General features: G+C 43.0%; 1 protein-coding gene across 1 annotated transcript; it reads right to left on the reverse strand.

Annotated features, from left to right (window-relative positions):
• Positions 1 to 605: 605 nt before the first annotated feature.
• gh1 (growth hormone 1) lies at positions 606 to 14,268 on the reverse strand. Its single transcript, XM_041974706.1, has 6 exons — positions 14,171 to 14,268; positions 12,109 to 12,242; positions 9,651 to 9,767; positions 1,211 to 1,342; positions 994 to 1,140; positions 606 to 919 (listed from the first exon to the last, which is right to left on the reverse strand). The coding sequence occupies exons 1-6, from the start codon at positions 14,178 to 14,180 to the stop codon at positions 857 to 859; spliced, it is 603 nt and encodes a 200-aa protein (XP_041830640.1). The 5' UTR covers positions 14,181 to 14,268; the 3' UTR covers positions 606 to 856.
• Between the last annotated feature and the right edge of the window lie 258 nt (positions 14,269 to 14,526).

Consider the following 14,526-nt stretch of genomic DNA (forward strand, 5'->3'; position numbering starts at 1 on the left):
TAGTCCTGCGCTATATCATACTGCAAAGTGAATCACAATGTGCACATCCTGCATCCAAATTTTTCACACGTCGCTGTTAGAAGTGTGCTTCTAAAAAATTCTTTGAAGAGGTATATAGCCCTACCATGTCCCCTTACCCCTCTGTCCTAAAAGAAATTCGGACACCCTACCCCTACACGTGAACACCGTGAAAGGCTCAGAGAGAAGAAGAGGGGAAAGTGAAAGGAGTGACAGTGCCAAAGGCAACAAATAATAAAAGAAAACATATGTGTTCTAGACGGATTTCAATGAAATGTTCAGAAAATGTCAGAAATGGAATAAAGGAATAGTGACTGGATTTTGGGGGTGATCCAGATCACTGTCTGGATCCAGCATTCTTTACTACAAAGAGATGGGCTTCATTACAGCTTCTAACTCTATGATACCCACAATCAATGGAAATAAAAATGATGATGTCTTGGTGGAGGTCTGTTTCTGAGTGTTTCTAGTTAATTTCTGCTCCCATTTCTGATCATCTGCTCTGGTTTTAACCTACAGCGAACATCCCAGGGCCCAAAGAAACCACCCTTCCCATCACTTACTGACACAGAAGAATGCACATGCACTTTAGTTCACATTTTATTTCACATGCTGCTAGTGTGACATCACATTCTTTTCACAGCTTTCATCACAGTGACACCATAAACCTGATGACATCATTACAACCTGAACTGACACAAAAACCGGATGCTATGATTATGCTAATGCTAATGCTAATGCTAATACTTGTCAGGAAAATCTGCTAATATTGCACATGGAGGATCAATAAAGACCGCATCACCAAGAGGGGGCGGCACTTCGAGCCGCATAGGCCGGGCTACAGAGTGCAGTTTGCCTCTGGAGAAAGTCGACATTTGGCAACTGTCAGGTAAGTCTCCACCTGCAAACATAGTGGTCATCATCACCATCACCATCATCATCATCATCATGACATTGTCCCCTCCTCGTTCTTACCTTGTGCATGTCCTTCTTAAAGCAGGCCAACAGTTCGTAGTTTTGTCTCGATGACTCGTCGGCCCCCACGTTCTGATAATAATTTCCAAATGGTGCCAGCTGCAGGGACGAGGAATCTGTGAAGATTTCTGCTGCATCCTGATTGGCCTGCAAGGTCATGTGGATCAGTAAGTAAGTGATGTGGATGTGAGCAGGAGTTATTTATGTGTTTTCTCACCCTGATGAGCAGCAGTATTCCTGTCTTCAGTTCAACTAGTTTTGGTGGAATCCCTGACCCTCCAGGCAGCAAACGACTGGGCAACTCCCAGGACTCCACCAATCGATAGGAGATTGACAGCAGCTTCAGAACCTACAACCAGTCAATGGACAGACAACAAGATCAAATTTATCTCCAGAGGACAGAGACCAGGGATGTCCACAGCTGAACGGCATTTTATTTCTACATAACATTTCATGTACAGGACAATCCAAAGTCCTTTACATAAAACATTAACAGCATTACAGGTGGAGCAAAGAAAGCTTGCAGAAGCAGTAAAAGCAGCAACAATCACAATAAAGTCATAAACTACATTAAAATCAATCACTTTATTTATATAGCACATTTCACGACAAAATGTTTCCAAAGTGCCGCACAAAAAAATTAAATAAAATCACACAATAAAAAATAAATAAATTAAATTAAATTAAATAACACAAGCCAAGAATAAAAGTGCATCTTAAGATGAGACTTAAAACACTCCACGGGGGGTGCAGGGTGTTTCAGAGTCTGGGGCCGACCCCAGAATAAGCCCCAAACCCCAGTTTTAAGTCTCGTCCCAGGTACCACAAGTAAAGCCTGGCCCTGGGACCTCGACGTCTGCGCCGGAGTATGACTTTTGATGAGGTCCGTGATGTATGGTGGGATGATTCCATGTAAAATCTTAAAAACAAATAATAAAATCTTAAAATCAATCCTAAACCAACAGGTAGCCGGAGGAAAGACGCAAGCATCGGGGTGATCATGTTTCTGGCTCCTGTTAAAAGTCACTCAGCAGCATTCTGGACTAACTGCAGCCGGGACAGATTTCTGACTGATGCTAGCATGAAGCGCATCACAGGAGTCAAGGTGACTTGAAATAAAACCTTGCATAACTTGCTCTAGAAGATTAAAAGATTGAAATGGTTTAGCTTTAGATAAAAGATGAAGATGATAAAAACACCATTGATCTATTTGTTAAGTTTAAGATGGTTGTCTATGGTGACTCTAAGGCTGGTGACTTTGGGACACATAAAGTTCCAGGTCAATCAGAGCATTACCAAGCAAGATCATTTCTGTCTTTTTGTTGTTTAGTTTTAAGAAATCTGTTGCTAACCAGGCCCTAACATCACTCAGAAAGTCAGGTAAGGCTGTTCCCAGATATTAGCATATATATTTATCAGTTAACAGCATATAAGTGATCGGCCATGCCATGTTTTTAAAAACAAGACTCGACCTAGGACAGATCCCTGGGGCACTCCACAGTGAAGCAGGGCAGACGAAGACGCAGTGCCCCAGCCTGGTGGAGAAAGACCTACCCAGCAAGTAAAACTCAAACCACTCCAAGGCCGACCCCTGACACCCACAGAGTTTCTCAGGTGGTTTAAAGAATTGTGTGGTCGACTGTATCAAAAGCAGCCGTAAGGTCTAAGAGCACTAAAATGGCAGAATTCCCAGAATCACTGATTAGAAAGAGGTCCCATAAAAACCTTTAAATGTGCATCCACAGTGCTGTGAAACACTCTGAAACCTAATTGAAACTGATCTAAAATACCATTTTCATTTAAAAAAGGTTGTATTTCTAAAACACAGTTTCCCAGAATCTTAGATACAAAGGGGAACTTAGAAATGAGCCGGTAATTTAAAAAAATCTTGGGATCTAGACCTAAACTTTTCAACAGAGGCTCAACGACAGTTTTGGTTAAAAGCAGATCAGCTAAAAGTCAGCAGTAGGTTTCCTGCAGAGACGATGAGAACAGAAACGTTTACCTGGATTTAAAGTTTCATGTCCACTGCAGCAGAACAGCTACAGGCTGCTCCAGGTTTAGTCTGGACTCTAGTCTGAACTCTGGTCTGGACTCTGGCCTGGACTCTGGTCTAGATTCTGGTCTGGATTCTGGTCTTGACTAAAGACCAGTACAGTAATCCAGTACACTGGAGATGAATGCATGGATGAGTTTCTCTTGGTCTTTCTGGGAGACTAGACTTTTAATTCTGTTGATGTTTCTGAGCTGGTAAAAAGCTTCTTAGTGAAGCTTTGATGTGGCTGCTGAAAGTCAGGTCTGAATCTATCAACACTCCAAGGTTACCAACTTGGTCGTGGTTTTAAGATCCCGAGTCTCCAGGTGTTTGCCAATGCTGACCCTCTTCTCTTTCTACCAAACAGAATCATCTCAGTTTTGTCTTCATTTAATTGTAGGAAATTCTCCCTCATCCAGGTGTTTATTTGCTCCAGACACTGACACAGTAAGTATATTGGACTGGAGTCATCTGGCGACAGAGACATAAAGTTGTGTATCGTCTGCATAACTTTGATCATTAATGCTAAAGTTCTGTAATATTTGATCCAAAGGGGGCAGATACAAGTTGAACAGGAGAGGTCCAAGGACTCCACAAGTCATGGCTACTCGCTCGGATTCATAGCTGCCGATCGTAACTAAATAACTCCGGCCTTCCAAACAGGACCTGAACCAGTTAAGGACTGCTCCAGAAAGTCCAACCCAGTTTTCCAGCCTGTGCAGCAGGATTCTGTAATCTAGAGTATCAAGCGCAGCACTGAGATCCAGCAGAACCAGGACAGAAGCCGGACTGAAATCTATCCAGATTTCCACTTTCATCTAAAAAGTCATGAAGCTGGTGAAATACACCTTTCTCAGTAATCTGGAAATAAAAGAGGTCAGAGACCGGTCTATAGGTGTTCATTATAGAGGTGTCTAGGGGAGGGGCTTAATGGAAGCCATCTTTAGAGCCCAATGCCGGCGAGCTGTTAACTATCAGTAGGAGATCAGTTTCTACTGAGGTAAAACTGGTGTAAAAAGTAGGGTGGGATCATCCAGAGTGCATGTTGCTAGTTTCAGATTTGAAACTATTTCTGGTAGGAGTTTTAAATCCACCATATTAAACTGTGATATAACATCAGAATTATTTCCTGGGTTTAGACACAGACAATGCAGTGATTAAGGTCTCAGACCTTTTCCTGATCAATCATCTTCTCACTGTTTAATGATGTCATCAGAAGACGCACCACCTCAAACATCTGGTTCATCAGTATCACCACCATCATCATAATCTTCATCGTCACTACCATCATCATCATTATCATCACCATCATCACCACCATCATCATCATTATCATCACCATTGTCACCATCATCATCATCACCACCACCATCATCATCATTATCATCACCATCATCACCACCATCATCATCACCACCATCATCATCATTATCATCACCATCATCATCACCACCACCATCATCATCATTATCATCACCATCATCATCACCATCATCATCAACACCATCATCATCATCATCATCACCATCATCATCACCATCATCACCACCACCATCATCATCACCACCATCATCATCATTATCATCACCATCATGACCAACATCACCACCATCATCATGATCTTCATCATCACTACCATCATCATCATTACCATCATCACCACCATCATCATCAGCACCATCACCACCATCATCATAATCATCATCATCACTACCATCATCATCACCATGATTATCATCATCAACATCAACATCATCATCATCATCATCACCACCATCATCATCATCACTATCATCTTCATCACCACCATCATCATCATTATGATCATCATCATCATCATTATCATTATCATCACCATCATCATCACCATCATCACCACCACCATCATCATCATTATCATCACCATCATCACCATCATCACCCTCATCATCATCACCACCATCATCATTATCATCACCATCATCATCATTATCATCATCATCACCACATCATTATCATCACCATCACCACCATCATCATGATCTTCATCATCACTACCATCATCATCATTACCATCATCACCACCATCATCATCAGCACCATCACCACCATCATCATAATCATCATCATCACTACCATCATCATCACCATGATTATCATCATCAACATCAACATCATCATCATCATCATCACCACCATCATCATCATCACTATCATCTTCATCACCACCATCATCATCATTATGATCATCATCATCATCATTATCATTATCATCACCATCATCATCACCATCATCATTATCATCACCATCTTCATCACCACCATCATCATCATTATGATCATCATCATCACCATCATCACCACCATCGTCATCATCGCCACCATCATCATCATTATCATCACCATCATCATCATCATCATCACCATCATCACCACCACCATCATCATCATTATCATCACCATCATCACCATCATCACCCTCATCATCATCACCACCATCATCATTATCATCACCATCATCATCATTATCATCATCATCACCACATCATTATCATCACCATCACCACCATCATCATGATCTTGATCATCACTACCATCATCATCATTATCATCATCACCACAATCATCATCAGCACCATCACCACCATCATCATAATCATCATCATCACTACCATCATCATCATTACCATCATCACCATCATCATCACCATCATTATCATCATCAACATCAACATCATCATCATCATCATCACCACCATCATCATCACCACTATCATCTTCATCACCACCATCATCATCATTATGATCATCATCATCATCATTATTATTATCATCACCATCATCATCACCACAATCATCATCACCACAACCATCATCATCACCACCATGATCATCATTATCATCACCACCATCATCACCACTATCATCTTCATCACCACCATCATCATCATTATGATCATCATCACCACCATCATCATCATCACCACCACAATCGTCATCACCACCATCATCATCATTATCATCACCATCATCACCACCACCATCATGATCTTCATCATCACTACCATCATCATCATTATCATCATCACCACCACCATCATTATCATCACCATCATCACCACCATCACCACCATCATCATGATCTTCATCATCACTACCATCATCATCATTATCATCATCACCACCATCATCAGCACCATCACCACCATCATCATAATCATCATCATCACTACCATCATCATCATTATCATCATCATCATCATAATCACCATCATTACCATCATCAACATCAACATCATCATCATCATTATCATTATGATCACCATCATCATCACCACAATCATCATCATCACCACCATCATCATCATTATCATCACCATCATCATCACCACAATCATCTTCATCACAATCACCATCATCATCATCATCATCAATATCATCATCATCATCATCACCACCATCATCATCATCATTATCACCATCATCATCACCAAAATCATCATTATCATCACCATCATCATCATTATCATCAACATCATCATCATCACCATCATCATTATCATCACCATCATCATCATCACCACCATCATTATCATCATCATCATCACTACCATCATCATCATTATCATCACCATCATCATCCTCACCATCATCATCACCATCATGAACAAGCACTGATTTCAGTCAGGGTTGGTACAGTCAGTTCGGTGAGTTACTGTTTGAGTTTCTGTTTGGTTTCGGGTTATTGTTTACATTGTTTGTTGTGGGCTCTGTCGTTAGCACCTTCTCTCTACAACCAGTTGAGGCCGTGACGCGGGTCACACCCACTGTGTACTGCTCAGGTAAAGCAGATACAGGCGGTTTCAGTCCAGCAAAGTGACATCAGCTGTGTCAGCTCCAGGTACTTTACCACACATGGTGCGCTGTCAGCCCACGTCGGGTTAAGTTCTATGAGTCTACCTGTATGAGTCCACCGAGCAAGGGCATGAGCTTGAACGTCCTCACTACTAAATCAACGCACAATGTGCTTCAAACCATCTCTGTCAAGCATGGTCCATTCTATTCTATTCTATTCTATTCTATTCTACAGTAATTTAGCAGATGCTTTTATCCAACGTGACTAGACATTGTACAGACCAAGAAGTGTCACCCATAGACACCACAATCCACAAAACCCTTCCTTTCCAATGGCATGCACGTCGGCCACATCCTCTGTTACCTTCTGTCTCTGGAACTGGAACAAAACAGAATTTATCAGTTCATTGATAAATCTCTCTGACACCACTAATTGTCATGGGAGACATGAACATTCACATTGACAAACCACAGCGACTGACTTTCTGGCTCTCATCTACTCTTTCAATCTCAAACTGGTTCAGACTCCTTCAACACACAAAGCTGGTAAAACTCTTGACTTGGTACTGACCAGAAACTGCTCCACAGCCGACCTGTCCGTCACCCCGCTGCACCTCTCAGACCACTTCCTGGTTAAATTCTCTGTCTTCCTTCCTCATGTCAATCAAGCAGCTCCTAAAATGGAGTCCTACCACAGAAACCTGAGATCCCTCAGACCTACACAGCTGTCTGATGAGGTTTACTCTACCCTCCCTTCCCACTCACACTTCTCCTTACTGTCTGTTAATGAGGCTACAGAAACACTCTGCTCCTCTCTCGCCTCCTCTCTGGACAAACTCTGTCCTCTGGTGTCCAAACCAGCCAGACAAAACCCTCCCAGTCCATGTCTCACAGAGGTTCTGAGGGAGCACAGAGCCGGACTCAGGGCTGCAGAAAGAAAGTGGCGCAAATCAAAAGAACACACTGACTTGTACCAGCAAAAACCTGAAACTTTCACATCCAGCCTAAAGGCGGCCAAGATAGCCTTTTATCAGAACAAGATCCGCAATGCTCCCAACACACGACAACTGTTCATGGTGTTTAACTCTCTTCTATCTCCACCACCTGCTCAGCCTCCCACTGTGCTGACTGCAGAAATGTTTGCTTCCTACTTCACTGAAAAGGTCGCTACCACCAGTAACCAATTCACTGAGCCGGACCAACTCAGCCTTACCAAACCAGCTACTGGTGCCTCACTCTGCTCCTTCCGCTCTCTACATGAGGACCAAGTCTCTAAACTTCTAGTTAACTCTAAACCCACGACCTGTCCTCTTGATCCTGTTCCCTCTGACATCCTGCAGAGCATTTTACCTACAATCAAACCTGCAGTAACCCATATTATCACCTCCTCTCTTAAATCCGCTGTCTTTCCTTCTGCCTTCAAGCAAGCTCGGGTTACCTGCTGCTGAAGAAACCTACACTCAACCCAGCCCAGGTTGGAAACTACCGGCCGGTCTCACTGCTTCCATTCATGTCTAAACTACTAGAGTGTGCCGTCTTCAGTCAGGTCTCACAGTTTCTCCAAGACAACAACCTGTTTGATCCATATCAGTCTGGCTATAGGCAAGGCCGCTCTACTGAAACTGCTCTCCTGTCAGTTACTGATTCCCTACGTGTTGCCAGATCCACTGGTCAATCCTCAGTCCTTATACTGCTGGACCTGTCTGCTGCCTTTGACACGGTCAACCATCATATACTGTTCTCCACACTCTCGGAGCTTGGCATCTCAGGATCTGTCCTCTCGTGGTTTACGTCCTACCTCACAGGAAGATCATTCAAAGTGTCTTGGTGAGGGGGCGTGTCCAGATCACATGGGCTGACAACAGGGGTGCCTCAGGGCTCGGTGCTTGGCCCTCTTCTCTTTTCACTATACACCTCCTCACTCGGTGCATCATTAGCTCTCATGGTTTCTCCTACCACTGCTATGCAGATGACACTCAGCTTTTCCTTTCTTTCCCACCTGATGACACAAACGTCTCAATGTGAATATCAGCATGTTGCTGATGGCTCAACCAAGTACTGAATAAGTTGTGAGCACTTATGCCCAAGATGATATTGTTTGATGAAATAGTGATCTTGTATTTAAACAAATGACAAAAGAAAAAAAAAATCATATGCACTGCCTCTAGCTCTACATGACAGCACCTGGGACCAACTGGACTCCAGAAGTCTGACTACCACTTAATGATGACGTCCATCTTGTCTGAATTTATGCTTGTGTTGTTTTTACTCTCAAACGTAAGTCACTTTGGATAAAAGTGTCTGCTAAATGACTGTAGAATAGAATAGAATAGAATAGAATGGAATAGAATAGAATCAGCACCATCTGCACCATCATCTTCATGTTCTGTTGTTTGTGAAGGATAAATAATGAAAGTCTGACTTGAATTGACCAGTTCAGTCCATCTATAAAACATCCTGCAGAATCAGTGCTTGAAACTAACTTTGTGAAATCATGTATTTCTCTGTTAAAATAGTTAGAATGAGTTAAGGGTTAATGGATTATGGTGAACGGGGTTAAGGGTTAATGGGTTAATGGGTTAAGGTGAACGGGGGTTAAAGGTTGGGGTTAGGGTTAACCGGGTTAACCTACAGCTACATATTACTTTCTAACTTCTCTTGTTCAGCAACGTGACAACAGAACAATGGACGACTTGTTTTCTGATACATTAACCTGATCAGTGTTCATCACCTTTATGAGAAAGTACTGTAATGTGTAGTACTGTGTAGTACTGTGTAGTATACTGACAGAGCTGCGTTGCGTCTCATGCTTGTCAATGGGACTGATGATGTAATCAGAGTTGCAGAAATCCTGCAGGAAGATTTTGTTGAGTTGACGTTGCTCCTCTGTCTGCAGAGAGTTCTCCTAACACACATCAAAACACAGTAAAAACACAGTAAAACTGGGTGAAACACAGTGGAACAAACAGCAAAACATTAAAACAGTAAAAAACATTAAACACAGTAAAGCAGAAAGAAAAAGTGAAAATATGCTAGAAATAGTAATAATAAAAATGAATAGACTTGTCTGCAGGCAGATCATACTGGTTTTCACCATTTCTTCAAGCTGGTTTAGATGCTGTGCTGCACAAGCGATTTCTCCGTGTACTTTGGACTCTTTCAAGGCTTATTAAAAAGAGTTTGCATTGCAACAGAAGAGTTGTTTACCAGTGGGATCAAATGATAAAGCTCTTCAAAACCAAGATAAGCTGTTAAATAAAACCAAATCCCAAAGGAATTGAAGGAGAAGCAAAGAGGATGCAGGGCAGAGCGAGGCAGATTTTAAATCATCCTGGCGGGTGATGTCTGATCGCTAGCTAACAAAATGGTGAAGCTGGAGGTGTTAACAAGGGCTCAGAAAGAATCCAGGGACTGCAGTATTATGTGCTTCACCGAGACATGGCTGCATGAACACATCAACTTGTCTGTACTCAGCTTTGAGACTGTAGAAAGGGAGGTGGAACTTTGTGCTTTTTAACCACCGTTGATGCATCCTGGACACGTCACTGTAAAGATGATCTGCATAAGGCACATGGACCTGTTAGCCGTCAGTTTTCCTCCACATTATTTACCCAGTTTACCAGTTATTCTAGTAGTGGTTTACATCACACATGCAGACACAGCCTGTCATCAGCTCTGTCGTTGCTAGGCTACAAACAGCCTGTGACATCATCAGCTCTATCGTTGCTAGGCTACAAAAAGCCCGTGACGTCATCAGCTCTGTCGTTGCTAGGCTATAAACACAGCATCCTAATGCGTTCATTACGATCTCTGGAGACTTCAACGTCTCCGTCTCTGCAACATCAGCATCATCCAGCAGGTTGTCGGCTGTCCCATAAGAGAAGTAAGATACTGGACTTGTTTCATGTAAGCGCTAAAATGCATCCAGCTACACTGCCCCACCTCCTTTAGGAAGACCAGACCATAGTCTGGTTCTTCTCACCTCCACCTACAAGCCCATCGTTCAGCAGCACCAGACTAGTGAAACCTGGTCTGATGAAACTGAAGATGCTCTGAGAGTGGCTTTGAGGACACAGACTGGAATGTCCTCTGTGAACCACATGAAGACATCAATAACTGAGTGCGAGACAGATTATATCAACTTCTGTGTGGACAGCATCGTCCCAACAACAACAGTGAGATGCTTCCCCACTAACAAACCCTGGATCACCAGAAACCTGAAAATGCAGCTAAACATCAAAAAGAAAGCGTCCAGGAGAATGGGAGTTACTGAAGACAACACAACTTCAGACTGATGTGGCATCTGCAGTGATGCGGACTCTGCATCGGTCTGTCGTAGTGAAGGAGGAGCTGAGCCAAAAGGCAAAGCTCTCGATTTACCGGTCGATCTACTTTCCTACCCTCACCTATGATCATGAGCTGCGGGTAGTGACCGAAAGAACCAGATCATGAATACAAGCGGCCGAAATGAGTTTTCTCCGCAAGGTGGCCGGACTCTCCCTTAGAGATAGGGTGAGAAGCTCGGTGATCCGGGAGGGGATCAGAGTAGAGTCGCTGCTCCTCCACATACAGAGGAACCAGATGAGGTGGCTCGGGCATCTGGTTAGGATGCTTCCTGGACACCTTCCTGGTGAGGTGTTCCGGCACCTCCCACCGGAAAGAGGCCCCGGGGAAGAACCAGGACACGCTGGACAGACTACATCTCTCGGCTGGCCTGGGAACGCCTTGGGATCCCTCCGGATGAGCTGGTAAATGTGGCCGGGGAGAGGGAAGTCTGGGTTTCCCTGCTTAGACAGCTGCATCCGCGACCCGACTCCGGATAAGTGGCAGAAAATGGATGGATGGACGATGGTTTGATGGATGGACGGATGGATGAATGGATGGATGGATGGATGGATGGATGGATGATGGTTTGATGGATGGATGGATGGATGAATGGATGGATGAATGGATGGATGGATGGATGGAAGGATGGATGGAAGGAAGGATGGATGGAAGGAAGGATGGATGGAAGGATGGAAGGATGGATGGAAGGAAGGATGGATGGATGGATGGATGATGGTTTGATGGATGGATGGATGGATGATGGTTTGATGGATGGATGGATGGATGAATGGATGGATGGATGGATGGATGGATGGATGGATGGATGGATGGATGGAAGGATGGAAGGAAGGACAGTAAGATACAGAAAAGTCAGGAAAGAATAAAGTAGTCCTATAAAAGGTGTTGCAGAGCTGACTCACAAAGCCGGAGAAGAGCCTCTGCGCCAGCAGGTGGAGGTGTTGCACTCGGTTCACCGCGATGGAGAACAGACGCTGGCTGTCTGTGATTGGCTGACAGGAAAAGGCCTGACACAGCACTGCCAGTAGGAAGATGGCTGAAAAACACACAGGTAAGAAATGAACAGAATTCCACCATCTGCATATTTATTCCTGATAAAACCCAACATCAGATCTGACTAGGGCAGGGCGATTAATCGATAAAATCGATAAATCGAATTTTCCATTTCTGGAGATTAATTTTTTTGAAAATCGGGATTTTTTTCCATAGTTAGTTAGCAGCAGACATAGCCCTCCCTCCACACCAGAACGGTGTTTGTCTGACAGATTTTCAGTAAAGTGACCTTTCACTCACGCCTGGGATTTAGCTGTGCGTATAACTGCAGTGAGAAATGCTGCTCTCTATGAGATGCAGAAATCAACTTAACCCACAAACACTAGTTAAGAGACAACCTTCATCAGGGGAATTATTTCTGCAGTGGATCCTGTATGATAAGGATCCAGATGGAAAGAGATCACGGATGCATTGTGTCGCATATTTCTATGTAAGATATGAAGTCGTTTATATGGTGGAAGAGCTATGACATTATATGCTTTATTTTTGCTAGCATTCATCTATATAAACAAATTAATGTTTTTAATAAGTTTATTTATGTTTTGTAAAGTAAAAGGAAAAAAAATCGATTAAAATCGGAAATCGGATTTGGTTATAAAAAATCTGAGATTTTATTTTTAGGCCATATCGCCCAGCCCTAGATCTGACTGATGGAGGAAACAGAAACCTGGATTGAATAAACTACTAACAGGAGAATCCTGGATGTTTCAAAGAGAAATTGATCCTAGTAAGTAAGTAATAAACATGAAGTATGAAGCCGTCATCGTGTCCCGTTTCTGTCAGGCTGTATCTGCAGCGTCCAGCAGTCTCCATCAGAGGACTCTGGACATATCAGGACGGTTAGCTGGACTGGAGCAGAACTTCTCTGCCTGGAGCAGCTGGAAGAATCATGTTAACGTGAAGTTTCTACTGAACACATAAAGGCCCAGGATGGAACATTTTCTAGGTTTATCTGCAGACAGACTCTGATTGGATGGTTCCACCATGTGGTTAAAACGTGCGTTCTCACCGAACAAGCTGTGGGATCTGAGCGGGTCATCCAGCTAATCGCCCAGTTTAAAACTCTAGGATAAAAGGAGCAGACCCACTTAGTGTGCACCTGGTCAGAGCACGGCAGCTCTTCTACTCAAACACTGATTTTCTTCTCCAGTTTCATCCGTATCCTTCCGCCTCAGCAGCACAATATAGTCCCAATGAACGTGGAACTTCTGTTCACCCAAAACCAAAACTACTCCGACAGTAACACGCTGTCCCTGACCCATTCCTCACTGAGACCAGGAAAGTAGGTCCTAGAACTCCAGTCCTCACTAAGACCAGGAAAATAGTTCCTAGAACTCCGGTCCTCAGATCTTTACACTGGCTTCCTGCTGTTAGTTTACAAAGACCTGAATGGTTTAGGACCAGAATCCATTCAGGATCTTCTGGTTGGTTATGAAGCAACCAGATCTCTCAGGTCATCAGGGTCAGGTCTACTTTCTGTTCCCAGAGTCAGAACTAAACTTGGAGAGGCAGCGTTCAGCTTTTATGCTCCTCACATGTGGAACAAACTCCCAGAAACCTGCAGGTCTGCTGACTCAACAGTTTTACGTCAGAGTTAAAACTTTTTCTATTTGCTGCCTTTTATCAGAACAGCTGTCAATTCCCCACACTGGAACTTTATTTCTGGCTTTTATCTGGTTTATTTTAGATTTTTCTTTTGGTTTTAATTTAATTTCTTTTATTTCTTTTAAAGTTTTTAATGCTCTTGTTGCTTCCTGCCCGCCGTTGTGATGCTGTTAATGTTTTATGTAAAGCACTTTGACTTGTCTCCTACATGAAATGTGATGACCAGATAAAGTTGTACTTGCCTCAGCATAGTAACCATGATCCCAATTAAAACAGGTGAAACACAGGAAAAGAAAGTAGTCTTACCTCTGTTCATGGCTGGTCTGGGATCAGTTCAGGTTCTGCTTCAGATAAATGGGATCTCCGTCTGAAGTTTTCAGCTCTGAGATGGTTGGTCAGGTGCTTTTATAGCCGGGGACGCCATGATTAAATTCATCTCCAGAAACATGAAACCAACAAACAAGTGTGTTTCCAATTAACATTAACACTCTCACAATCACATTAATGCAACATTAAAAACACGCCATTGTGCTTCAGGTGGAAACGCTCACACATGACACGTGAAACACGGCGTGGCATCGTTTCCTGTTTTTCTCAGTGTACCTGGAAGAAAATAAGTGATTTAAAATCTAGCTGAAAAAGTGAAATCAGCAGCATGTGGA

This window comes from Melanotaenia boesemani, chromosome 2, assembly GCF_017639745.1.
Source record: "Melanotaenia boesemani isolate fMelBoe1 chromosome 2, fMelBoe1.pri, whole genome shotgun sequence".
NCBI classification, from domain to species: Eukaryota; Metazoa; Chordata; class Actinopteri; order Atheriniformes; family Melanotaeniidae; genus Melanotaenia; species Melanotaenia boesemani.